The sequence below is a fragment of the Chiloscyllium plagiosum genome, unplaced genomic scaffold (assembly GCF_037043375.1).
Source record: "Chiloscyllium plagiosum isolate Xiang-an unplaced genomic scaffold, Cpla_swu_hap1 HiC_scaffold_4, whole genome shotgun sequence".
Classification (NCBI taxonomy): domain Eukaryota; kingdom Metazoa; phylum Chordata; class Chondrichthyes; order Orectolobiformes; family Hemiscylliidae; genus Chiloscyllium; species Chiloscyllium plagiosum.
This window is the reverse complement of record NW_028270142.1, coordinates 52,910,561-52,936,946: the sequence shown is the minus strand read 5'-3', so window position 1 is coordinate 52,936,946 and position 26,386 is coordinate 52,910,561. Positions and strand designations below refer to the sequence as shown.

General features: G+C 40.2%; 1 protein-coding gene across 1 annotated transcript in view; it reads left to right on the top strand.

Moving 5' to 3' along the window:
• Positions 1 to 26,386, top strand: part of LOC148150140 (collagen alpha-1(XXI) chain-like) — a 58,880-nt gene that overhangs the window by 10,709 nt on the left and 21,785 nt on the right. The window contains exons 2-4 of the mRNA XM_087986254.1: positions 8,835 to 8,927; positions 11,266 to 11,826; positions 22,564 to 22,729. Of these exons, the coding sequence (XP_087842380.1) occupies positions 8,840 to 8,927; positions 11,266 to 11,826; positions 22,564 to 22,729 (815 nt within the window). The 5' untranslated portion in view covers positions 8,835 to 8,839. The remainder of the gene's footprint in view (positions 1 to 8,834; positions 8,928 to 11,265; positions 11,827 to 22,563; positions 22,730 to 26,386) is intronic.

The window sequence follows — 26,386 nt, the reverse complement described above, 5'->3', positions numbered from 1 at the left end:
GTTTTTCAGTCTGGAATCTTTGATGTTGCAGTTGATGAGTTTATTAATCTGTTGGATCATAAGGAGAAATCTTCTAGATTATTAGGGTTGTTGGAATTAACATGTTTTGCACAATTCAGTTAGTTGATTGATGTCTTTGTTAATACTGGGCCAATACATAGACTCATGCAACAATTTCATGTGCTTTTTCCTATATCTATGTGGCCTATATGTGTATGGTCTAACATGTCTTGAGGTAGAGCTTGCAGAATTACAACGTGTTTGCCTTTGGATATCACAGTCTTAGAGACTCTTAGTTCATCTCTGAATGAATAAAACAAATATACGAGCCTTGGAACTTGTTGGTTGGGTTCAGGCTACCCACTAATGGTGATCTACTTGAACTGTTGCAGCTGGTCATCATCCCATGTACTTTATTAAATCTGGTCCATCTGTTTTGTGACCAGGGGGATTGATATTACATCCTAGAATCTGTGGTGTTGCAATTGATAGGTTTGTTAACCTGTTGCATCATAATAATATGTAGATCCTTGCATATTAGAAGACCAATAATGGCTAATGTCAATTCATGGATCTGTTATAAGCATTTAGCTTACCTAATGCCGCATGCTGAGTACATCCTGTATAAGATGCACAAACAGTTGAATTTGCATTCGCGTCAATGTCGATTTTGGTATATTGTGCATTTTATCCATTCCTTTTGGAGTATATCACTTGCTTAGACGTAAAGGCTTCAGCTATACTGAAGCTATCCATGTGATGTGTCAAGTTTACCACTGTACTCTGATGGGTATCTGAAAGCTGTAATATTGCAGTAGCCTCTTGGACTTCATTAAAATGCTTGCATGCCATGATGGAACTTTGGAATCTTCTTTGGCATTGTTCATGGTTGGTTTTCTAAACATGCTCCTGTGGAGCCTTGTGTTATATTTTGGGTGCCTGTCAGTAATTGAACATCTAATTCCAAAGTGCTATTATACAACATAGCTTTGTAAATGTCTCAAGATTCCAGACACTGGCTTGGAGGATGGAACAAGCCGCATTCAGTGTAAGATTTGGATCTTTTGATGTAGTTCCAGAGTTAAGCACTTGTACACAATGCTGGCCTGCTACAATAGATTATAACGTGCTTCTTTCTTTTCCAGGTGATTCAATAATCCATTGCTTAGGTTTGTCCAGAAGTGATTTTCAGGAATGTATAATAGTGGTGGATGCACTGACCAGTCCCGTAAACATTTCAGCTAAGTTTGCTGAAATCACTTTCCACAACTTTACATTGATATCTGCGTATACATTAGTCAATCATTTCAGCTGGCTGTTTGGTTGTATGATATGAACTCAAGTTTGTGAATCCTGAAATTGACTCCACTTTTAAGTTGATTTTCTAAAACCAGAAAGTAATTGTCAAGATCCTTTCAGGTAGCATCAGAAATTCATTAAGTTTTGAATCTTCTTAGCCCTTCAGACCCAGACTGAGACGGTTTACTCAATTAACTGCTAATCCTTAAAGTAAAGGTTGATATTTAAAACAAAGGAATAATCGAAGTTCTGACAGAATGTCAAAGGTGTGGTCATCCATAATGAAGTGTTTCCCTTCCATTTCTCTTTGCAGGTCCTTGCTTTCCTTTTCCAAGTAGAGTGCAGTGCGCTGTGTGGTGATTTCCTTTTATTGGCCTGGCTTGTTTTCCTTTCACTTTTCCTATTATGCTTCTTTTATCTTTTGTTTTTCCCCATCGCTACATTTTAAAAGCTACAATCTGAGCCTCTGCACAATGTTGGCATCAAAGTGGAAATCGTGAGTAAGTCACATGTTGCCTTTTTGGAACTTTTGCATCTTTTTTTTTAAGAATCAAATCATGGGACTAACATCTTAGAGTGCAGGACTCAACCAACAAGAGGTGTACTTTTTTCCAAAATTCTGCTTGTGTTCTGTGAATGCTAATGAAGAGGAGTCACCCTGTGCTATGTTAGGGATCTTGGTGGTCCAGAGAAAAGTCTATTTGGGAATTTATTGGTAAAAGGGAGCACTAAAGAATCAGACCATTGGAGAGATTGGAAAAGCCTGATCTTCAGTAAAGGCAAGGTATTTACAATTGCAGGTGCTGAGAACAAGGTTGCTGTACTCCAACTCGATTGTTTTTCTTAATTCCACTCCTGAACTCAGACAAATTGATGGATCATGGGATCATACAATACAGAAGAGGCTCTTCAACTTATCTTAGTCATAGAGTCATAGAGTCACAGCACGGAAACAGACCCTTCGTCCAACGTGTCCATGCCGACCAGATATCCCAACCTAATCTAGTCCAACCTGCCAGCACCCAGCCAATATCCCTCCAAAGCCTACCTATTCATATACCCATCCAAATGCCTCTTGAATGTTGCAATTGTACCAGTCTCCACTACTTCCGCTGGCAACTCATTCCATACACGTACCACCCTCTGCGTGAAAAAGTTGCCCCTTAGGTCTCTTTTATATCTTTCTCCTCTAGTTCTGGACTCCCCACCCCAAGGAAAAGACTTTGTCTATTTATCCTTTCCATGCCCCTCATGATTTTATCAACCTCTGTAAGGTCACCCCTCAGCCTCCGATGCTCCAGGGAAAAAAGCCCCAGCCCGTTCAGCCTCTCCCTATAGCTCAAATCCTCCAACCCTGGCAACATACTTGTAAATCTTTTCTGAATCCTTTCAAGTTTCACAACATCTTTCCGATAGGAAGGAGACCAGAATTGCATGCAGTATTCCAACAGTGGCCTAAACAATGTCCTGTACAGCTGCAACATGACCTCCCAACTCCTGTACTCAATACTCTGACCAATAAAGGAAAGCATACCAAACACTTTCTTCACTATCATATCTACCTGCAACTCTACTTTCAAGGAACTATGAACCTGCACTCCAAGGTGTTTTTGTTCAGTAAGACTCCCTAGGACCTTACCGTTAAGTGTATAAGTCCTGCTAAGATTTACTTGCCCAAAATGCAACACCTCGCATTTATCTAAACTAAGCTCCGTCTGCCACTCCTCAGCCCATTGGCCCATCTGATCAAGATCCCATTGTAATCTGAGGTAACCTTCTTAGCTGTCCACTACACTGCCAATTTTGGGATCACCTGCAAACTTACTAACTATACCTCTTATACTCACATCCAAGACATTCATATAAATGACGGAAAGTAGTGGACCCAGCACCGATCCTTGTGGAACGCCACTGGTCACAGGCCTCCAGTCTGAAAAACAACCTTCCACCACACCCTGTGTCTTCTACCTTTGAGCCAGTTTTGTATCCAAATGGCTAGTTCTCCCTGTATTCCATGAGATCTAACCTTACGAATCAGTCTCGCATGGGGAACCTTGTCGAACGCCATACTGAAGTCCGTATAGATCATATCTACCACACTGTCCTCATCAATCCTCATTGTTACTTCTTCAAAAAACTCAATCAAGTTTGTGAGACATGATTTCCCACGCACAAAGTCATGTTGACTATCCCTAATCAGTCCTTACCTTTCCAAATGCATGCACATCCTGTCCCCCAGGATTCCCTCCAATGTCAGGCTCACTGGTCTGTAATTCTCTGGCTTTTCCTTACCACCTTTCTTAAATAGTGGCACCACATTAGCCAACCTCCAGTCTTCTGGCACCTCACCTGTGACTATCGATGATGCAAATATCTCAGCAAGGGGCCCAGCAATCACCTCCCTAGCTTCCCACAGAGTTCTAGTGTACACCTGATCAGGTCCTGGGGCTTTATCCACTTTTATGTGTTTCAATAGACAATAGACAATAGGTGCAGGAGTAGGCCATTCGGCCCTTCAAGCCATCAGCACCATTTGTTATGATCGTGGCTGACCATCCACAATCAGTATCCTGTTCCTGTCTTATTCCCATTACCCTTGATTCCACTATCTTTAAGAGCTCTATCCATCTCTTTCTTAAAAGTATCCAGAGACTTGGCCTCCACAGCCTTCTGGGGCAGAGCATTCCATATACCCACCACTCTCTGGGTGAAGACGTTTCTCTTCAACTCTGTTCTAAATGGCCTACCCCTTATTTCTAAACTGTGTCCTCTGGTTCTGGACTCACCCATCAGTGAAAACATGTTTCCTGTCTCCAGAGTGTTCAATCTTTTAATAATCTTATACGTCTCAATCAGATCTCCTCTCATCCTTCTAAACTCAAGTATATACAAGCCCAGTCACTCTAATCTTTCAAGATATGATAGTCCCGCCATTCCGGGAATTGACCTTGTGAACTTACGCTGCACTCCCTCAATAGCCAGAATGTCCTTCCTCAAATTTGGAGACCAAAACTGCACACAATACTCCAGTTGTGGTCTCACCAGGGCTCTGTACAGCTGCAGAAGGACCTCTTTGCTCTTATATTCAATTTCTCTTGCTATAACGCCAGCATGGCATTAGCTTTCCTTACTGCCTGCTGTACCTGCATGCTTGCTTTCATTGACTGATGTACAAGGACACCTAGATCACGTTGAACTTCCTCTTTATCTAACTTGACTCCATTTAGATAGTAATCTGCCTTCCTGTTCTTGCCACCAAAGTAGATGACCACACATTTATCCACATTAAACATGCATCCGTCCACTCACCTGGCCTGTCCAAGTCACCCTGTATTCTCATAACATCCTCCTCACATTTCACTCTGCCACCCAGCTTTGTGTCATCAGCAAATTTGCTAATATTACTTTTAATACCTTCATCTATATCATTGATGTAAGTGTAAACAGCTGCAGTCCCAACACCGAACTTTGTGGTACCCTACTGGTCACCGCCTGCCATTCTGAAAGGGACCCGTTTATCACTACTCTGCTTCCTGTCAGTCAGCCAATTTTCAATCCAAGTCAGTACCTTGCCCCGAATACCCTGTGCACTAATTTTGCTCACTAATCTCCTATGTGGGACTTTATCAAAAGCTTTCTGAAAGTCCACGTACAGTGCATCCACTGGCTTTCCCTTGTCCATCTTCATAGTTACATCCTCAAAAAATTCTAGAAGATTAGTCAAGCACGATTTCCCCTTCATAAAACCATGCTGATTCTGGCCTATCCTCTTACTGCTATCTAAATGAGTCGTAATTTCATCTTTTATAATTGATTCCAGCATCTTTCCCACCACTGACATCAGGCTAACCGGTCTATAATTCCCTGTTTTCTCTCTCCCTCCCTTCTTGAAATGTGTGACAACATTTGACACTCTGCAATCCACTGGAACTGATCCTGAATCTATAGAACATTGGAAAATGATTGCCAATGTGTCCATGATTTCTAGAGCCCCCTCTTTAAGTACTCTGGGATGCAGATCATCAGGTCTTATCAGCCTTCAGACCTAACAGTCTCTCCAACACCATTTCCTGGCAAATATAAATTCCCTTCAGTTCATTCATTACCCTAGATCCTTCAGCAACAGTTATATCTGGGAGATTGCTTCTGTCTTCCCCAGTGAGGACAGTCCCAAAGTACCTATTCAACTCTTCTGCCATTTCCTTGTTCCCCATAACAAATTCACCAGTTTCTGTCTTCAAGGGCCCAATTTTAGTCTTAACCATTTTTTTTCTTTTCACATACCTAAAAAGGCTTTACTATCCTCCTTTAGGTTTTTGGCCAGTTTGCCTTCGTATGTCATTTTTTTTTCCACGTAATGCCTTTTTAGTTATCCTCTGTTGCTCTTTAAAAGTTTCCCAGTCGAGGTAGGTGGAGGTGAGTTCGGTGGGGTGGTTAAAAAGACGTTTAGCATGCTTGCCTTCGTTGCTCAGTCCTTTGAGTATAAGAGTTGGAAGTCATGTTGAGGTTGTACAGGACATTAGTGAGGCCTCTTCTGGAATACTCTGTCCAATTCTGGTTGCTCAATTGTAGGAAGGATATTATTAAGGTGGAGAGGGTTCAGAAGGGATTTGTCGGGATGTTGCTGGGTTTTGAAGGATTGAGTTATAAAGAAAGGCTGGATAGGCTGGGACTTTTTTCACTGGAGTGTAGGAAGTTGAGAGGTGATCTTCTCAGGCTCATAAAATCATGAGGGCTAGAGATAGGGTTAATGGTCAGTGTCTTTTCCATAGAATGGGGATTTCAAGACTAGGGGACACATTTTTAAGGTGAGAGGAGAGAGATTTAAAAAAGACATGGGGCTTTTTTTTACATAGAGTGTGGTTTGTGTGTGGTATGAACTTCCTGAAGAAGTGGTGGATACAGGCACAGTTACAATGTTTAAAAGACACTTAGATAAGGACATGAATAGGAAAGGTTTACAGGGATATGTGTCAGGAGCAGGCAGGTGGGACGAGTTTAGTTTGGAATTGTGGTTGTCATGGATGGGTTGGACCAAAGGGTTTGTTTCCATGACTACATGACCCTATAACGTGGTACCTTTATTTTGGAACATCACAGTAACTTTCTTCAAGGTACGATTCTGTCTGTCCAAAATCTATGTGATAATACAACAGTTGAAGTACCCTTTGCAGTGGCAGTGCAAACCAGTCCTTAATACTTAATACCTCATGGAGTGAATTAACTTGGTTGAAGACTGGCAGCTCTGCTGCTGGGGGCCTCAGCAAGAGACTAGAATGTATTATTGATTCAGGAGTTTTGGTTGAAGATTGTTGCAAATGCTTCAGCCTTGTCTTTTTCACTAATTTGCAGTGCTCCCCCACCATTGAGGAGAGGGGCATTTGTTGAGCTTACCCCTCTTGTCGTTTGTTCAGTTATCCATCAGGGTTCATGCCTAGTGCTTTGATCTGATCCATTGGTTCTGGGATTACTTAGCCCTGGCCATCTGCTTAGTTGGGGTGAGCTGCCAGTGTTGGTCATACCTCCATGAGCTGATCAGGTTTCATGATGGGGTCCAAAACTAGCCCTCTGACTCACTGGAATAATTCATACAAGTTAGTATCTCAGAGAAGAGATTTATTTGAATTTTTTGAATAAATTCCAGATGATCAATACTGGCCCAGTCTGAAGGCAATATCTACAGGGAATGTGACTTTCTGCTTTGGTTGTGACTTTTTTCAGAGGCGTTTATATTATTGCTTACAATGCCAAAGGAAGCAATGGCTGCCGGAGTTGTAATGCGTCAGGTGGCTGGAAAATCCCTTTGATTAATCATCATACCACTAAGCATGCCTGGATATTAAAGTACCAGTTTAATAACACATATAACTTTAATGGGATTAAATCATTGTCTGTTAATGAAATATCTTTCCACTGCTACTAAGCACGGTGGCTAAGTGGTTAGCACTGCTCCCTCACAGCGCCAAGGACACAGGTTCAGTTCCACCTTCAGGTACTTCTGTGTGGCAGTTGCATGTTTCTTCCAGGTGCTCCAGTTTCCTCCCACAATCCAAAGATATGCAGGTTAGTTGAATTGGTCATGCTAAATTGCCCCATAGTGTTCAGGCATGTGTAGGTTAGGTGCATTAGCCATGGGAACTGCAAGGTTATAGGGACAGGGTAGGGAAATGGGTCTGGGTGGGATGGTCTTTGGAGGGTCAGTTAGGCTGAATGGCCTATTCCCATGCTGTAGGGATTCTATTCAATCAATTAATTGATTAATACCCCTGAAATGATATTCTGCCACTGACTCACATTCATTGGGACCAGGCTGTTAGGTTAAAGAAGATAAAGAAGTTTAAACAGAGCTAAGAGAATATAAAGGGAATATAGTGCAGGGAAATATTTGGCCAAGACACAGTGTAATCGAAAGCATGTTGAGGTAAATTAGAGTCAATAACATTGGAGACAGTGATAAAAATGGGACAAAATCCGAATTGAACAAGACAGCACAATTATACCAGGGTCTTGGAACATCTTTTGGACCTTAATAGTGTTTATTAGTGATGCAACAATTCCAGAGAATCAAATAATTCTTACTTCTTATGGTATTTGTGTTGTGATTTCTGTCCCCTTTTCCACGGTGGAAGAATGATATACTACAAATATACAGGTATCGTGTAATCAATAATTCAAGCCATAAAGAATATCACAGTTGGGAAAAGATTCTGACTGAGACCTCTTTAATCAATTACACTTAATTTAACTGGAATTGAGGTTGACTGTAGCTGAAAGCCTTCACATTAGTCAAATTTAATACTTCTTAGATTATGGATAATACTTCACAAGGCTCTAAATTCCTTTGATTAAATACTTTTCTTTTACTTCAGCTGAAAGATAATTGATCTCGATTAAACTAATAATTTAGTAGCCAAAAGTAACACTTCTTGGTTAAATGTTATTTGAGCCCGAAGTTCACATATCAGGATAAGCTAAAGTACATTTTGGATTACACATCACCAACATATGCAAACATTTAGACATCCAGATCAGTTGTGATATAGATGAGTATAGGTAAAAATCACAGTGCATTGTATTATATATATTTGTTTATATAAATATATATAAATTAATTTTGTGTCATAGCTTGTGGTCAGTATTCACACAGACAAGAATTTTCATTATGCATTTGTGAGGCACCTTGAATATTTTCCAATATTAAAGAGGCATAAGTAAATGCAAACTGTTGAAACAGTTCAATAAAGATCATAATAATCAGAAAGTATAATGCAGAACTCACTGGGCTGAATGGTTGTTTTCAGCCTGTAATGCCTATATGACTGTAAAGTTTCTGAACTCATTTAGAGTGATATTATTTAATGGTGGAAGCCTCGAGGAACCAAACAGCCTAATTCTTCTCCTGTTTCTCATGACCTAACAACAATGTGATTCGTAGTTTTCTTGATAATGGGGTCCCCTCAGCAGTCAGATTTACAAATTGTACTTTGCACTGTAACATACTGTCAGTAAAATATTTGCTTTCTTTTGCTCCTTAGGTACAATGAAGTCATGCATTTTACAAGCTGTAGTGATCTATTTGTCATCTCATTTATTTAGTGAAGCTGTGCAGGATGAAAACGTAAGAGCAGGTAAGAATTCTACATTACATATCTTGTTGTCAGTATCAGACCTCAATCAGAACTTGCCCTTTACCCTTGACTGTAATTATAAGGTAGCTTGTATCATCATTGTTTGAGGATCCTGAAATTATGTCAAGATTATTTTGGAATACATATCCAAACCATATCACAATATTGGAGAAATTAAAGAAAAAGGTGGTACTTTTCAGCCTTGTTTTATGTAAAACTTAGAGGACTATGTATTTCCATTTTTATTAAATTGAAGAATAATATACCTCTAGCCTATGATGTGACGAAGAATGAACATAGAGATAGATCAACATTTTCTGTAAATCATTTAGCTTCCTGGTCTGAATATAAGTACAGAGGTAATCATTTTATAAGTGCTTTTTAAACTTGTTCTTCAAATGAGAGTGATTGACACTGGCAGTGCTATAGTTATAATCCAGCCCAGTTGCCCCAGGAAGCTGCTGGTTGCCTTCATTCTTGAATTGCTGCACTCTTTTTGTTGATGTTGCTTTCATAATGGTGGTGAAAGTGAAATTCCAGGGTCTTGGTCCAGCAGAATGAAGAAAAGGTGATAACTCAAAGAGTGTTCCTGATGTGAGCCCTGGAGAGGAACTTGGAGGTGATAGTTTCTTATGACATTGCTGCTCTCATTCTTAACCATGATGTTTGTAATGCTAGGAGTTATGAATGAATGATTTTATTGTCAGGTGCATTTTACAGTTAGAAAAATGAAATACTATGAAAAGTTTTCATTTGTTGCCACAATTTGGCACCATTTTGAGTAATATTACAAATACAAATAAAACAAATGATATGGTTGAAGGGAGTCCATCAGTCTTGAACCAGCTTATTACTATCAGCAACGCCTATGCAGCCATGCTTCCTCCATCGCTTCATCGCCAAACTGGACCCAACCAAGTTGCCTACCCTCAGGTGTCATCTTTCGCTGTTGGGCCAATATGTCTCCACCTCGCTGCCACCTGTGCCGGACCAACCAACATCAGAATTGTGTCTCTTGCTGCTGGGCCCATCTCCTCGATGTCACTGTGATGCCCTTCCACCACCGCTTAGTCACTACCAGTTCCTGACCCAACCAACAATGAAGTCATCAATCCTCAGTTGCTATCTTTTGCCTTTGGGCTTACTTCACTGACGTTGCCACCGCCGATGTAGCAGCCACTGATTCCGATGCGAGGTTCTGTGCTTGCCCCGGAAAAGTCAGTAAGGGTTCTCTTGAGGTCTGCACTGGGCCCATTCACTTCTGCGCTAGGTTCACTCGAGGTCCGCACTGAGCTATCGCTGTCACAAATGCCCTCTGAGCTCAGGACAAGAGGTAAGCAAAGGTATAGATAGAAAAACACAAGAAAAGAGAGGAAAAAAAACAAAAAGAAATGAAAATCAGTCAGGGCTCAGGAACCCTACTCTGCTACCATCTTACTCTTTCCTTCTGGCGTTCAAATAAACTTAGCGACACATCCTGTAAGTGGTGAATGTTGCTGATGATGAAAGGGAAGAATATATTGTTTAACAGCAGGGGTACCATCAAACAAAGTGTGGTAAACCAGGTGGTGATGAAATTCATGAATAGTTCAACCAAAGCCAGTTACACAAGTGGTGAGTACTTTATGGTATTCCTAAATTGAGCCTTGTAGATGATGGAGTGATGTTAGGAGCTGTGACATTCATTACAGAGTATCTGCAGTCTGACTACATTGTGGAATTGATAAGATTAAGCTTCCAGCCAGTGGTAAGTCCGGGATGTTTGTGGCAGAGAAGTAGATCATTGTGTGAATTTCATGATCAGGAATGGTGTGTGAGCAGACAGATTTTGCCTTTTTTGAGATCATCATTTCTGATTTCCATCTTACTTGTTCCTGGAAAGTGCAAAGTTGGATTTTATCCACATCCTGATGTGGCATTGGCAGCTCCATTCCCATATAAGTTGTTGATTTATTGAAAAAAAATCCTTAAATTATGAATGTTCTGTATTTCTGTTGTATTTAATGATAGCATGGACCTTAGATTCCCATACTTCTTCACCTTTTTGGAGGACATGATTAACATTTGAACTGGATGTTTTGATCAAATGGAGACCAATGGAACCAGAGGAACCATGCAAGTATCAAATGTTGTTCTTGTTGTTTGTACCTTAATAACGTCTCATTGCAGGCCTTTGAGCAATATTCATGCTTTCAACTCCACAAAACTTTGGTGGCATTGTGCTATGGATTTAACAGTAAACTTGGTGGGAAAATTTGCCAAGAGCAGAAATAGCATTTTGGCTTGCACTTAAATATTTAGGGTTTTTTTCTACTGGTTATTTCTGATCTGTCAACAGGATGCAGAACAGCAGTGAATGATTTGGTTTTCATCATGGATGGATCTTGGAGTGTGGGATTTAACAACTTTGAAACAGCAAAAACATGGCTTGTTAATGTCACGAGTGGCTTTGATATTGGACCAGAATACACTCAAGTAGCAGTTATCCAGTACAGCGACACTCCACGTCTGGAGATTTCGTTTGGCCAATTCCTGACCAATAAAGAACTAATTGCTGGAATAGAAAATATCCAATACCTTGGTGGAAATACTCAAACAGGTCGTGCTATCAAGTTTGCAACAGAAATTGTTTTTCCATCTTCACAAAGAAATAAGACAGCTAAAAACAAAATAGCTGTTGTTGTCACGGATGGAAAGTCTCAGGATGATGTTGTTGATGCTTCTGTTGAAGCACGTGCTGACAAAATTATCCTGTTTGCTGTCGGAGTCGGATCGGAAATAACCGAATCAGAGCTTAAAATGATTGGCAACAAGCCGTCAACAACTTATGTTATATTTGCTGACGATTATGGAACTATAGACAGAATTAAGGAAGCAATGCAGCAGAAGATATGTGAAGGTAAGTGTTGACTTACCAGAATTACTTGTTGACATTGTAGCAATTTAACCACATTCTGATGAAACATTTTGCTTTTGAGTTTTCATGGTTGCAATTTACCACAAATCCCAGAGCTGTTCCACTTCTGCAAAGCTTGATAATGCAGTTCAGAAGCAATTGCTTCAGTAATTGCTTCAGAGATTATCTGGTTTATCTAGTCATTTATTAACATTTTACCATCCATGAGATAGTCATGAAATGACGGGGAAGGCTAGAGACATCCACAGTAAAGAATGTCCTACCCTCTTGGATGGAGGAAGATGTGTGTTGTTAAAGTGTTTACAAGGCAAGATTGGAAGAGCTGAACGTTGAAATATAAACAATTAATGCACTTGTCAACAAAGCATTGAAACCAGTGATAAAAATATGTGGGGATCTATCCACTGTTCCTTCAGAAATTCCAGCAAATCCTTTGATCCTTTTAATCATTAGCTGCAACCACAATCGTAGTTAATATAGTTTCACTTTATCACGAAGAAGTTATGACAATGAAATGACTGAATTTCTTCCTCCTGTTCATATGCAGAAAAAAGTTTATTATAAATTACCGTTTAGTGTCTCCCTTTTTATTGCTGCATCCTCTCCCATTTCTCCTGGGTTTACCTCAGTCAGGTGGTGTTATATTATTGAGTCTTTCGTGGAGTACTTGATAGCTTTTGCAGATAATTAGCATTTCACTTCCAATGTCATATCTCTTTGCAGTATGAAAGCTTCTTGGTTTTCATCCAAACAGGATATCCAAGTCATATACGGTACACAACAAAAAATAGAAACTTCAGCGGGCTACAACTTAATATAGAAACATCCACAGGGATTTTCTTTCTAGATACACATCTGCTGTAAAGATATTTATTAATCGGTAAATTCAACTGAAATTATTTATGGTTAATAGATCTAGTTACTGTAACGTATCCATATGAACTGACTGCTAAGTCGTTGGTTTAACATCACATCCGAAAGAAACCAACTCTGACAAGGCAGCACTGCCCCAATATTACGCTGATGTGTCAGTTTATATTGTGTTCAATGAATGCACCAAGACTTGAACCCATAACCTCTGCCAAATTCACAATTTGAACCAAAGAGACACCGTTACACTTTTTATTGAATCTGACAATCTTCACCTACCCTCAGTCCAGCAAAGGACTACTTTGTAACTCTGAAAACTGCATTGGAAATCTGCTGAAAGAAGGTTGATGCAATGTCTTGGCAAGTTCATAGAATCCTTACAGTGTGGAAACAGGCCATTTGGCTCAACAAGTCCAAACCGACCATCCAAAGAGTAATCCACCCACATTTCCCCTGACTAATGTAACTAACCGACACATCCCTGGACACTCTGGGCAATTTACCATGGCCAATTCACCCTAACCTGCATATCTTTGGACTGTGGGAGGAAAGCAAAGCACCCAGAGGAAACCCACTCAGACACGGGGAGAATGTGCAAACTCCACATACCTGAGGAATCAAACCCGGGTCCCTGGCAGCAGTGCTAACCACTGAGCCACTATGCCACCCTCTCTTTTTATAGTTCCACAATAATTCCTCCCTTTCATGTGAAAATAATATTGACTGGCATTTCTCAGTGTTTACCACATTGGACAGTCTATGCTTGTGAATGCAGCCATTACTATTCATTCCGAGCCCAAATGAGTATCTCAGGAGAACACAGCTATCTTTCTCTTATTACTCCCATACCTGCTATCCTTCTTCATTTAAGACAGGAAGTTCCCCAAATACTTTAAAAGATATTGCAGCCAGAGATTATAATGCTTGCAATTTTGCATATCTATAACAGCGGATTCACCAACAAATATAAGTTTGCAAGTATGGGTTTATGCATAAGTATTATAATTCTACTTCATCCTTCCAAATAGGATCTCTCACTGTCCCTTGAACATTTTTGTACAAGGGTTGCCAACCTTCTGGGATTTTTTAAGGGGTCTCTCAGAATTTAAGATAGATGTGCTGGGGCTGTTCTGACCAGTCCGAAAGAAAATCTTGAGTTGGTCACAACAGGACTTGATGGTCATTCCAGTGCTCCAGAGAGGAGGCAGGGCTTAGGTAAACAGACAGAAGAGGTCCACAGGCCTGAATGGCCTGTTGTTATTCCTATAATAAATTATTGCCTGTTTTCTCACTTGCACAGTGAAATCAGGTAATCTGGAGTATAATGTTGTCCTACAATCGAATTTGGCATGTCGAAATAGTGCTTAAAATAAACTTGGCTTGATTTGTAAGGGCTCTTTTGTTGAATATCCCAGCCTTCTGACTGATGTCAAGGTTGTTGGGTGGATAGGAAACATATAGTATCTGTGTGATAGATTTCGTTAAATGCTCGATTGCGGAATATCCTGTACAAGTGAATGGTGCCAGACATTACAGAAGGAAATTGCGATAATATTCTGAATCTACACGGAAACCACAACTGCATAGAGCCACCCTTACTGCTATTGAAAGAAACATGCAAAAATAATTCACCCATTTATGAAAGAAACACCCAGGCAAAATAATAATATATTTACCTTCAATTTTGTTGGACTGTATTGGACATAGTTAATTTGTCTGGGGTTCAGTTGCTGTTCTGTTCCTGGGATTCTGCTGTTCTCAGCCAATATCAAATACAGTTAAAAACAATCCCCTTCATAAATGGGAAAATAATGAAAGGAGTGCCACTGAATATGGATAGGCATGGGCATGTAAATACTTTTCTTCATAGACATAATAGGGATAATTGAAATCAATGGGATGAGTTCTCAACAGCCAGCTGATTTACTTTAGTATGCTAACCCATATGTTGTGTCAGTCAATTTTTCTAATTCCAATGCAGCAAAAGGCCTGCTGACAAAAAACTGTTCTAAAGTCTGTCCCATTAAGTATATGACATAAAAGAAAAAAAAAATCATAATCATATCTAATATGGACATTTATTCAACCTTACTTCTTGATGTAGGCTTACATTGCCAGTGCACTACTGAGGGAGTGCTACGCTGGTGGAAGTGCTGTCATTTTGATGAGATGTTAAACCAGGGCCCTGTCTACCTTTTGAAGTGGATGAAAACATTCCCATGGCACTACTTCTAAATAGAGGTCTTCCTGGTCAATATTTAGCTATCAATAAACACCCAAAAACAGATGATTTGTTTTTAATCACATTTCTGTGTTGAGATATTAGAATCCCTACAGTGCAGAAAGAGACCATTTGACCCATCAAGTCTGCACCAACCCTCCAAAGAGCATCCCACCCAGACCCGTCTTCCCAATTTACTAATCCACCTAGCCTACACCTCCTTAGACACAATACATGGCCAATCCACCTAACCAAAACATCTTTAGACTGTGGAAGAGACTGGAGCACCCAACAGAAACAGAAAGCACATGCAAACTCCACACAGGCAGTTGCCCAAGGCTGGAATCTAACCCAGGTCCCTGGCATTGTGAAGGCAGCAGTTCTAACCATTGAGCAATCATGCCATCCACCTTGCGGTGTGCAAATTGTCTCCTGTGTTTCTTACATTGCAAAGTACATTAGATTTGAAAAGTACCTCAGTAGCTGTCAAGTGTTTTGGTACATTATGATGGTGGGATATATGCCTTGTAAGCTGAAGACCTTTATTCATTTTGAAGATTTTTGTGCATGAGGAAAAATCCAAAAGGTACATTTTTAAGGATACGATCCCAAATAGAAGATTCAGACGCATAAAATTATGAGGGCCATAGATAGGATAGACAGGAATAATTGCTTCCTATTTTTCACCCACCATTTAAGGTTGTAAACACTCTCAAAATATCTGTGTGCCTCTGGAGGCCAAAGCTGAATCATCTGGATACTATTACTAGAAACCTGAGAAAGAGCTGGAGCTTTGTGCCTCTGTACTTCCTTCTCCACTTCTCTAACATGTTTCCCACCAACCCACTCATTTACCTTTTCAGATTAGATGGTGGTAGTTGACTTACCGTTTTGTTTGTGCTGCTCTTATGCTCTGCTGACTCCTCAAAGTCACTTACTCATTCATCCTTACAATTAACTGTGCTATAGTCATGGAGGTCTACAGCACCAAAAACAAAGACACTTTGACTAACTGAGATTGTACTGGTCAAACCAACCACATTACTATTATAATCCCATTTTCCAGCACTCAGCCCATTGCTTTTACACCTTGCCATATATCTGGTGTACATGTAAATACTTCTTAAATATTATACGGGTTTCTGTCTTTACCACCCTCTAGCCAGTGAGTTCCAGATTCTCACCATCTTCTGGGTGAAAAAATAGATTCCTCATATCCCCTCCAAGCTTCCTACCTATGATCTTATATCTATGCTCCCTAGTCATTGATCCCTATATCAAATGGAAAATGTTCTTTTCTATCTACCCTATCTATGGCCCTCATAATTTTACACATCTCATCATACCCCCTCCCCACACACACCCCCTCCTCCCCCCTTAGCCTCTTCTGCTCAAAGGAAAGCAATCTCATTCTCTCTAATCTCTTCTTATAAGTGAAACTCCCCACACTAAGCAACGACCTGGTAAATCTCCTTTGCATCCTCTTTAGTGCATTGACATCCCTCCTATAATTCCTGATGAAGGGCTTTTCCCTGAATCATCAACTCTCCTGCTCCTCGGATGCTGCCTGACCTGCTGTGCTTTTCCAGCATCACACTCTCGACTCTGATCTCCAGCCTCTGCAGTCCTCACTTTCACCTAGTTATTTTATTCCTCCTAGAATGCCAATCCCTCCAGAATTGCACCCAATACTCTAGCTGTGGCCTGACCAATGTTTACAGTTCCACCATAAACTTTCTGATCTTGAAATATATGTCTCGGCTAATAAAAGCAGGAATTCCATAGGCTTTCTTAACCAGCTAAATTTACCTGTTCCTTTACCTTAAGGGACCTGTGTATGGGCACACCAAGGTTCCTCTGAGCCTCAGTCGATCTCAGAGTCCTACAATTCATCACGTATTTCTTTGCGTTGTTTGTACTGCCTAAGTGCATCACCTTATAATTAGCTGAGTTGAATTCTATTTGCCACCTATTACCCATCTGACCAGCCATCCATATTATTTTGAGGGTTCCCTCCTCGTTATTTAGCACCCCAAGAACTTTCGTAAATCCCACAAACTTACTGACTGACTCTCTTACATTCAAGTCTATGTGGTTTATTTATGCCACAAACATCGAGGGCAGCAACTCTGACCCCAGTAGAACCCCAACTGGCCATAGGCATCCAATCACAAAAACATCCTTTGGCCATCATCCTCTGTTTCCTGCCACTAAGCCAATTCTGGATTCAATTAGCCAAATTTCCTTAGATTCCATGGTATCTTATCTTCACTATGAAGTAGAAAATTTTCGATCAAGGGTGGACAAACAATACTTCCATATAGAACTTTCATAACTCTGGGACACCTAAAAATACTTGCAGCCAATTGGGTACTTTTGAATTATAGTCATGGTAGTATATTGAAAAATGCAGAAGCCATTTTATTTGCAGCAAGGTTCCACAAATATCACTGAAACAAATGACCAGATAATCCCTTCTTTTTCATGATCTTGAGGAATAAGTGCTAGTCAAAATGCCAGGAGCATTTGCCAGTTCTTTGAAAAGCCTCACAGAACTCTTAAAGTTCAACCAAAAAAAAATTGGCAAACTGCTAAAAGGTCAAAGAATGTAGAGCAGAAAATATCAGAAATGAAAACATGAATGGCTAGGATTGCCAAATCTCACGGAATGTCCAGTCTTCTCTGGGATTAAAAGATGAAACTGCTAGGCAATAGGAAGTGTTGTGCCTTATTTACATTCTTGCAGGTCAACTGCCTGTCCATTGAAAAAGGAAAGCAACTGCTGGACTGCGGAAATGAAGGTGACCGTTGACAGTCCACTGTTGTGCTATCACACAAATGATCAAGGAATGAGGATGTAAAACAGTATGTCATCAATGGAGTGTATGAGTAATTGTAGCTATTGCTGGAAGTAATGATAGTTGCTGAAGCCCTCAAGTTGACCTCTTTGTCGAGCTATTGTGTCATGTTTGTCAGCTGCAGTCTTCAAACAAATTGGACCTATGTATAGTTTACCAATCACGTGTGGATGATTGGTAAGTTTGCATTAAGGAACCCAGAAATACAACTTGGCAGTGGTATCGTAAGTTTGTCGACTACAGAAGGAGCGACAGACAAAATTGTTGCTTTAAAGAGGCTGTGTGTAAGCCTTAGGAGGAAATGTCCCTTAATAGGTTAATAATCACACAACACCAGGTTATAGTCCAATAGGTTTACTTGGAAGCACTAGATTTCGGAGCGCTGCTCCTTCTTCAGGTAGTTGTGCAGGAGCAGTGCTCCAAAAGCTAGTGCTTCCAAATAAACCTGATGGACTATAACCTGGTGTTGTGTGATTTTTAAGTTTGTCCACCCCAGTTCAACACCGGCATATCCAAATCATCACAGGATTCATAATCCAGAAACCCAGGCTAATGTTCTGGGGACATGGATTCGAATCCCACTACAGCAGATGGTGAAACTTGAATTCAGCAAAAATCACCCCTTAATAGATAATACTTTCCTCAATGGTGAGTACCTTAACTGGAGGGACAGTTGGATTAATTTAGAGTTGCTGAAAAATGTGTTGCTGGAAAAGCACAGCAGGTCAGGCAGCATCCAAGGAGTAGGAGATTCGACGTTTCGGGCATAAGCCCTTCTTCAGGCCTGAAGATGGGCGTATGCCCGAAACGTCGATTCTCCTACTCCTTGGATGCTGCCTGACCTGCTGTGCTTTTCCAGCAACACATTTTTCAGCTCTGATCTCCAGCATCTGCAGTCCTTACTTTCTCCTAGTTAATTTAGAGTTGCACTGTGCAGTCAGTTTTGAAATGAGTAGAAAAACTGAAGGACCATTGAACTGTTCTTGGGCACCATGCCTGCACAAGTGACAAAAAAAAGTGTGAAATTGAAAAACAATGAGTGTGGTCAAATGCTGAAATGCAGTTGGAAAAGAAGGAGTTTTTTTTAAATGAAACTTCATTGCTGAATCTCTCCACAGTATACAGGGGTTACAAATACCCTGTGGTCGGGAGTTTGAAAGTTTAGATTATGAAATGAAAGACCCTACCAAAATGTAGGCATTTTAAACGAAGGATTGAATTATGCCATTCAGAATTATCTATCACCGAACAACAATTGCTGAAATTGTCAGTTTTGAAAGCAAGCAGCTGCATGGAATCAATTTATCTGAGGAAGACCAGCTAGTCTCTATTAAATGTTAAAACATGCTAGAGCATTAGCTTTATATAAAATTGAACTTCAGAATGCACCAGTTGGAGCTGAAGGTTGACAGGTAACTGCCACAAGGATCAACTATGACAAGGCAGGAACTGCAAGTTTTGGAAGCTCAAATGTTTGAAAGGGTAATAGGGCTAAACGTTGCTTCAATTCTGATCAAAGTCTTCCGAAAGTAGTCTTCTGGAGAAGAGGAATAATTATGATATTGACTCACTGCTAAAAGATGTCAGAAAATAAAGTCATGCCGCAAAAATCTTATTGAGTTCTTTGAGGAGGTGACAAGACAGGTCGACGAAGGTCGAGCAGTGGATGTGCTGTATATGGACTTCAGCAAGGCATTTGATATAGTTCCCCATGGTAGACTCATTCATAAAGTCAGGAAGTATTGGATACAGGAAGATTTGGCTATCTGGATTCAGAATTGGTTGGCTGAGAATGGTAGTAGATGGAAGGTATTCTGCCTTGAGGTCATTGTTGAGTGGGGTCTCGCAGGGTTCTGTTCTTGGGCCTTTGTAGTTTTTATAATTGACTTGGATGTGGAAGTTGAGGGGTGGGTTCGTAAATTTGCAGATGACACAAACGTTGGAGGTGCTGTCGATAGTATCGAGGGCTATTGCAGGCTGCAGCGTGACACAGACAGGATGCAGAGCTGGGTTGAGAAATGGCAGATGGAGTTTAACCTGGACAAATGCGAAGTGATGCATTTTGGAAGGTCGAACTCGAATGCTGAATATAGGACTAAAGACAGGATTCTTGGCTGTGTGGAGGAACAGAGGGGTCTGGGTGTGGGAGTACATAGATCCCTCAAAGTTGCCACCCAAGTGGATAGGGTTGTTAAGAAAGCATATGGTATTTTGGCTTTCATTAACAGGGGAATCGAGTTTAAGAGGCACGAGGTTTTGCTACAGCTCTACAAGTCTCTGGTGAGACCACATTTGGAATATTGTGTCCAGTTCTGGTTGCCCTATTATAGAAAAGATACAGAGATTTTGAAGAGGGTGCAAAGAAGGTTTACCAGGATGCTGCCTGGACTGGAGGGCTTGCCTTACGAAGAGAGATTGAATAAGCTCGGACATTTCTTTCTGGAGAGAAGTAGGAAGAGAGGAGACCTGATCGAGGTATACAAGATAATGAGAGGAATAGATAGGGTCAATAGCCAGAGACTTTTCCCCAGGGCAGGATCAATTGGTATGAGGGGTCATAGTTTTAAGATATTAGGAGAAAGGTATAGAGAGGACGTCAGAGGAAGGTTCTTTATGCAGACAGTTGTGAATGCAAGGAATGCGTTGCCAGCGGTCGTGGTGGAAGCAGAGTCATTAGGGACATTTAAGCGACTGCTGGACATGCACTTGGACAGCGGTGAATTGAGGGGTGCGTAGGTTAAGTTATCGTGTTTAACATTGGGATTAAACCTTGGCACAACATCGTGGGCCAAAGGGCCTGTTCTGTGCTGTACTTTTCTATTTTCTATGTTCTAAAATAAGAGTCATTTTTACTGGATGAGAGCTAGGTAACTTGTAGGCCAAGACTACTGCATGGTATGCTGAGTAGGAGGATATCAGAGTCGGCAGTGCAGGAACATGATTCTGGTTGCAGTCAGGAGGACAATCAGCACTTGTTTAAGTTATGTAAACAAGTATTGTCAGAAGAAACATGTTCTATGGTATTACAACTAAGAAAGGATGTAGTTTTGGAGGTCAGTGCATCTCCAAAAGGCTTACAAGCATACCTTATGCAAGATGGAAAGCCAACAGCATTTGCCTCCAAACATGTTTTGCAACAGCAATCCGACTATTCAAACATGGAGAGTGAGAACTCATTCTGGAATCTCAAGATTCCACATATACCTATTTAGTAGATGATTTGTTATGGAAATTGACGGCAAACACTTGGAAATAATTTGGCATAAGCCACTGATAAGTGTATACCCAGATTACAGTGACTTGAAATAAAGATGAAGAGATATCATCTATGAAATCCATTACAAAGTGGGTGGCAAGCTAGTTACTTAGCTGCTCTGGAATGTCATGCCTGAAGGTGTCAAGGGAGATTAAAAGGGAGAAATGCACTACAAATGGATTATCCAGAGATCATAGAATCCTTAAAATCTCTACAGTGCAGAAGGAGGCCCTCAGGCCATCATGTCTACACCAACCCTCCAAAGAGCGGCGCATCCAAACTTCATAACCCCACCCTCTTATTCTTACGATGACTAATCCACCTAGCCTACACATCCATGGACACTATGGGCAGCAGCCGGCAGAAACCCACGCAGATATGGGAGGAGCGTGCAAACTCCACACTGGTAGATGCCCGAGGCTGGAATCATAACCAGGTTCCTGGTGCCATGAGGCAGCAGTGCTAACCACTGGTCCACCATGTTTCCCAACTTATCTTTTATGTAAACAGTTTTGCAACCACCCTACTGTGTCTTTTCACTCTTAAGTTATGAAAAAAAGGGCACGTCGCGATAAGAGAAGATGTAAACAATCAAGAGACCAGAATATCAACGAAGAAGTAACCAGCAGACACTTAATTATACATGTGAGTGGTTACAGCTATTACTAGGAGATACTGTGGTTGCTGAATCTTTAGATTTATACCCGTTTGTGAGCTATCCTGTAACATGTGTACATTACGTATTATACATAATGTATATATTAGATGGAGTTTTGAAATAAATTAAAATTGCTTATAATTTACCCATCTTATGGAGTTAATTAGTGAGTTTGGATGAAGAACCTAGAATCACAACAGACACCAATACTTACTGTGGTTTCCGGCGAGTTCTCCTGGTGTAAAAGCAGGAAAGAGTTTGAGAGTTGGTGATCTAACTTTAACTGTGTGGCGTAGTGGATCAGAAAGGAAAAATGAACACAGATTTTGAATGACAAACTTCTAGAGATAAACTCACTTGACTTTGAAATGAAAGCTGTGGCCTTTGTTGTATGATGTCATGAGAACTCAAACATATAGTGTAGAATAAAGGAACTCACTGGAATTTTTGATCACCAGGCTAAAGTTGAAGAGCATGTGGGGCATTGGTGGGGAAGTGATGTGGTCTATTTTAACTGCTAAGCTACCTGGTTTCAACTGAGCAGACAGGTTGGAAATCAACTGCATGGTTTAAGAGTTAAAATCATTCTTCACCTACGTTCAGTTGTCATGATCTCTGGACACAGCTTTTGCAGCAAAGTGATCTTTTTTGTCAAAGACCTGCTGGTTTTGGTATTGCTACAATGTTCTTGCAATGTGATTGTAACTGAAAACAAGATAACATAAATAAGGCTTAGGGAAAGCAAGGTACACTTGAATCTAATCTAACTTAATTGAATCTTGTGTACACTAAACAATATGAAGCAGGTTCCTGTACACAGTAATATTGACCTCATTCTGTCTCATTTGTTCTTCAGAATCGGTATGTCCTACAAGAATCCCTGTAGCTGCGCGTGATGAGAAAGGTTTTGAATTAATTGTGGGCTTTAAAATACCACAGAAAGCTCGGGAAATATCTGGATCATTGACGACAGAAGCAGGTTTCTTATTGACATCTCAAACAGACATAACGGAGAACACTAGGTATGGCTTACAATTGAAATGCTAATAAAATGTCGAACCTCATTTTGTCTCATTTGCCAGCGCTTGGCCCATATCCCTCTAAGCCCTTCCTATTCATACACCCAGCCAGATGCCTTAACATATTCTAATTCACAAAATAAATGGTAGGAAAATAAATCAAGTCCATACTGTAACATGTCAAAAGCACATCTAAGGTCAAGGTTTTCGACTGGTGGAGCTAACAAAGGAGATACATTTTGGGCTGTACTTTTCTTTAATGGAATTAACCACAATATTATCTGTATATTAGAACTGCTTGATCCTGAGGAAGTCCCCATCTTTTGTCCTTGCAAATCCAATTTGACCAAAATGTTTGCTTTGAAAGCCAGTAAAATCATGAGTTCATGATTTTAAAACAACAGCATTTATTTCAGATTAGACTAGTGGTAATTTTGCAGGATTTCTAATGCTAAAATGGAGGCGTTCTCTTGGAAGGCATTATCTGTACAAATAATTAAAAAAGAAATTGTGTTATATGTTTCATTAGCTGTAGATTCCATGGGAAGTCCTGAATATTGTGATGAGAGTTAGAAAATGTTCATATAAGGTGCATCCTTTGAAAAGCATTGGTATCCTGCCAAGAAATATTATTCTTAGATTAATATTTGTAGCGATCTCATACAGGAAATTTAATCACATACTTTTATATCCATTAGTATAATAGTTTAAGCTGAACTGACATAATAAAACTAAATTAAGCATCTACTGGCAAAGTAATTTGTACTAACACTTTGACAGCATTGGCAACAGATAAGGTTAAACAGTTACATCATTTAAGAAAAGATAAATGCAAACTGTATTTTGGATCATGATGTTGCACTTAAGTATAACATTTAGCCAATGTTATGTTTCCTTCTTGATTTGCTTTTTTGGTTGTGTATAAGGAAATCAGGCCAATTATAAAAGAAATGACCAAGTTCTGATTCCTTGTTGTGCCCTACCAGCCAGGTTGAGATATTATCATTGGTAATATTTCCTTAGGAATCATTCGTACTAGAAACAAGTGCTAAATGGTTTATGTTATTGAAATCCAGTACATCAGTCAGAATATTTGATTACTAGATTATCTGGAGCCATTGGTGATGTTTATGCTTGCAACCTTGTAACTTCCTATCTGAACCACAATTTTGGCTATTTGCATCTTGGTGCTAAATAATGTGTCCGTACATAATTTCACTTCATCATAACATGGCTTTTAGTGTGGCTTGGGAGAAAAGTCATGCCCTTTACCACTATTAACCTGAGTATCTGAGTTCTGTGGACAATTAGAGAGTCTCTACGTAAAATACACCTTCCCTTTTATTCATTAAAAATTAGAAAGGGTAAAATTAGTTTTGAGTGGATTTGCACCCCACCGAGTTTCCTTCTTCATTACCCTTTTTGCAATGCTCTTCAAGACCTCCCCAACCACCACATTGTTTAGAGTAGATAGTGAAGGTGGGGTTAGAAGTCACCCCAAATCGAGCTAGACGCTAGTATTTCTTTAGAGGAAGTTCTTTAGAACATACGCCACTGAGACATTTGGTGGGCATGGTGATGCTATATTTCTTTAAATGAGATCTTGGAAGTCCCTCTCTAAGGGCATTGTGGGTTAACCTACAGCATGTAAACTGCAGCGGTTCAAGAATGTAGCTCACCACCACCTTCTCCAGGACAGCAAGGGTCAGACAATAAAATGCTGGACAACCAGTGATGTCCATATCCCACGAGCAAATAAAAAAAGAATTTGTTAGATTACTGAGATAAGACGTAATCTCCAGTTACAGATGACAAGTTGCTCATTAATTGTAATTTGCGATGATTCATTGTGTAACTAATGCTGAGTAGATTGTCTCCACTGGTTGGAGAGGGATTTCTCAGTTTTTCTTTCTAAATTGACAAAAGATTATGTTTTCATTGTTTCTCACATGGAATAGCATGGAAAACAGTTGGGTAAATGGTGCATGAGAATGGTCCTTAACTCAATAGGGTAGAGTTGATTTTTTTTTTTCCTGTCCTTTCCTTTTATTAATATGTATCCTTCCACTAGATTAGGAACCTTTTAAGCGTTAAACTTTTTTCTGAATTGACATTTTGATACCAGCACTACAAATTTTCCCTTCAAGATAACAGTGTGTCAGTGCTGTTCCTGTTGCTTGTATACAAATGGTACACCAAGTTCGGAGGAGTGGCAGATGCCCAGTTAAGTGCAAGTATCCCTGGTTGCTTTACAAGTTATCCTGCCCCACAATGTCTCCTTCACCATTGAAAATCATCGAATAAATTGATGTTGTTTTATTGGTTGACAATATACGAATTAAACTAGCCACAGACTGTTATGTCCTGTCCATTTTAGCCTAAATACCCTGTGTCTCCTCTCCTATGTGTTAGGTTCCATTGGGTAGTTTCTCTGACTCTGAAATTAACTATCACAAATATCAATCTTTGTGGTTCAAAACGTGCTTTTTCTTTGTCATCTTTCTGACTCCAATATTCTGTTGTTTATTTCTCTTTCACCACTTAATTATCTGCACCCAAACCTAAGGTCAAATTCAGAATGTTCTCTGATGACTGCACAATGTTCAGTGCCATTCACCAGTTCTCAGTTACTGCCCATGTCCACATGTAGCAATACCTGGGCAGCAAGCAGGCTTGGGCTGATAAGTGGCAAGTATACATCCATGTCACATAAATTCCAGACTGCGACCATCTAAAGCCTGTCCATCACCAACAAAGCATAAGTCAGGAGTGTGATGGAATACTTCCTATTTGCCTGAACGAGTGCAGTTCCAAAACATTCAAGAAGCTCGACATATATCCAGGACAAAGCAGACTGCTTGATTAGCACCATGTCCACCGCTTTCAACTTTCAATCCTTTTACCACTGACACACAGAGCTAGAAATTTGTACCATCTGCAGCATCCACTGCAGCAATTCACCCAGGATCTTCCAAACCTCAGCACCCAAAAGGGATGGCAGTGTTATCACCTGCAAGTTTCCCTCTAATCCACACACTGTCTTGGCTTGGAACTACATTTCTGCTCTTTCGCTGTGACTGGATCAAAACTCTGGAACTCCTCAGCAGCACTGTGGATGTACCTACATCATATTAACTGTAGCAGTTCAAGAAAGCTGCTCATCACCACCTTTTCAAGAGCAACTGTGATGGACAATAAATGCTGGCCAAGCCAGTGACATCCAGACCCGAGGCGTTAGTGAAAAAAATTGACATTGAGCTCAGCTATTCCTTCTCCGAAGTTATTCTGTGAATTTCAAAATCCTTTATTCTAATTGGCGAAGGCCATGTTCGCCTTCAATGTTTGCCGTGTTCACCAGGTCCCAGAAGTCATAATTCCCTCACTGCAATGCTATTAACATAAATATCCACCAGCTTGCCATTCAAATAAAATAATAAAAACCTAAATGTGTAAAGGCAAGTCTAATTTATGATTGGCGTTTTGCCACAGCAGATTTATGATCGCAGTGTTTCCAAGTAAAGTCAAAGGAAGATTTAAAGAATGCATTTCTATAACAGGAAAACTTTGATAAAGTGGCAGGTACCCATGAAAAATACAGATTTATAATTATGAAATCAGAGCCGACATCCACCTCTGTTTGTATGAGTAATTGAATGTTTG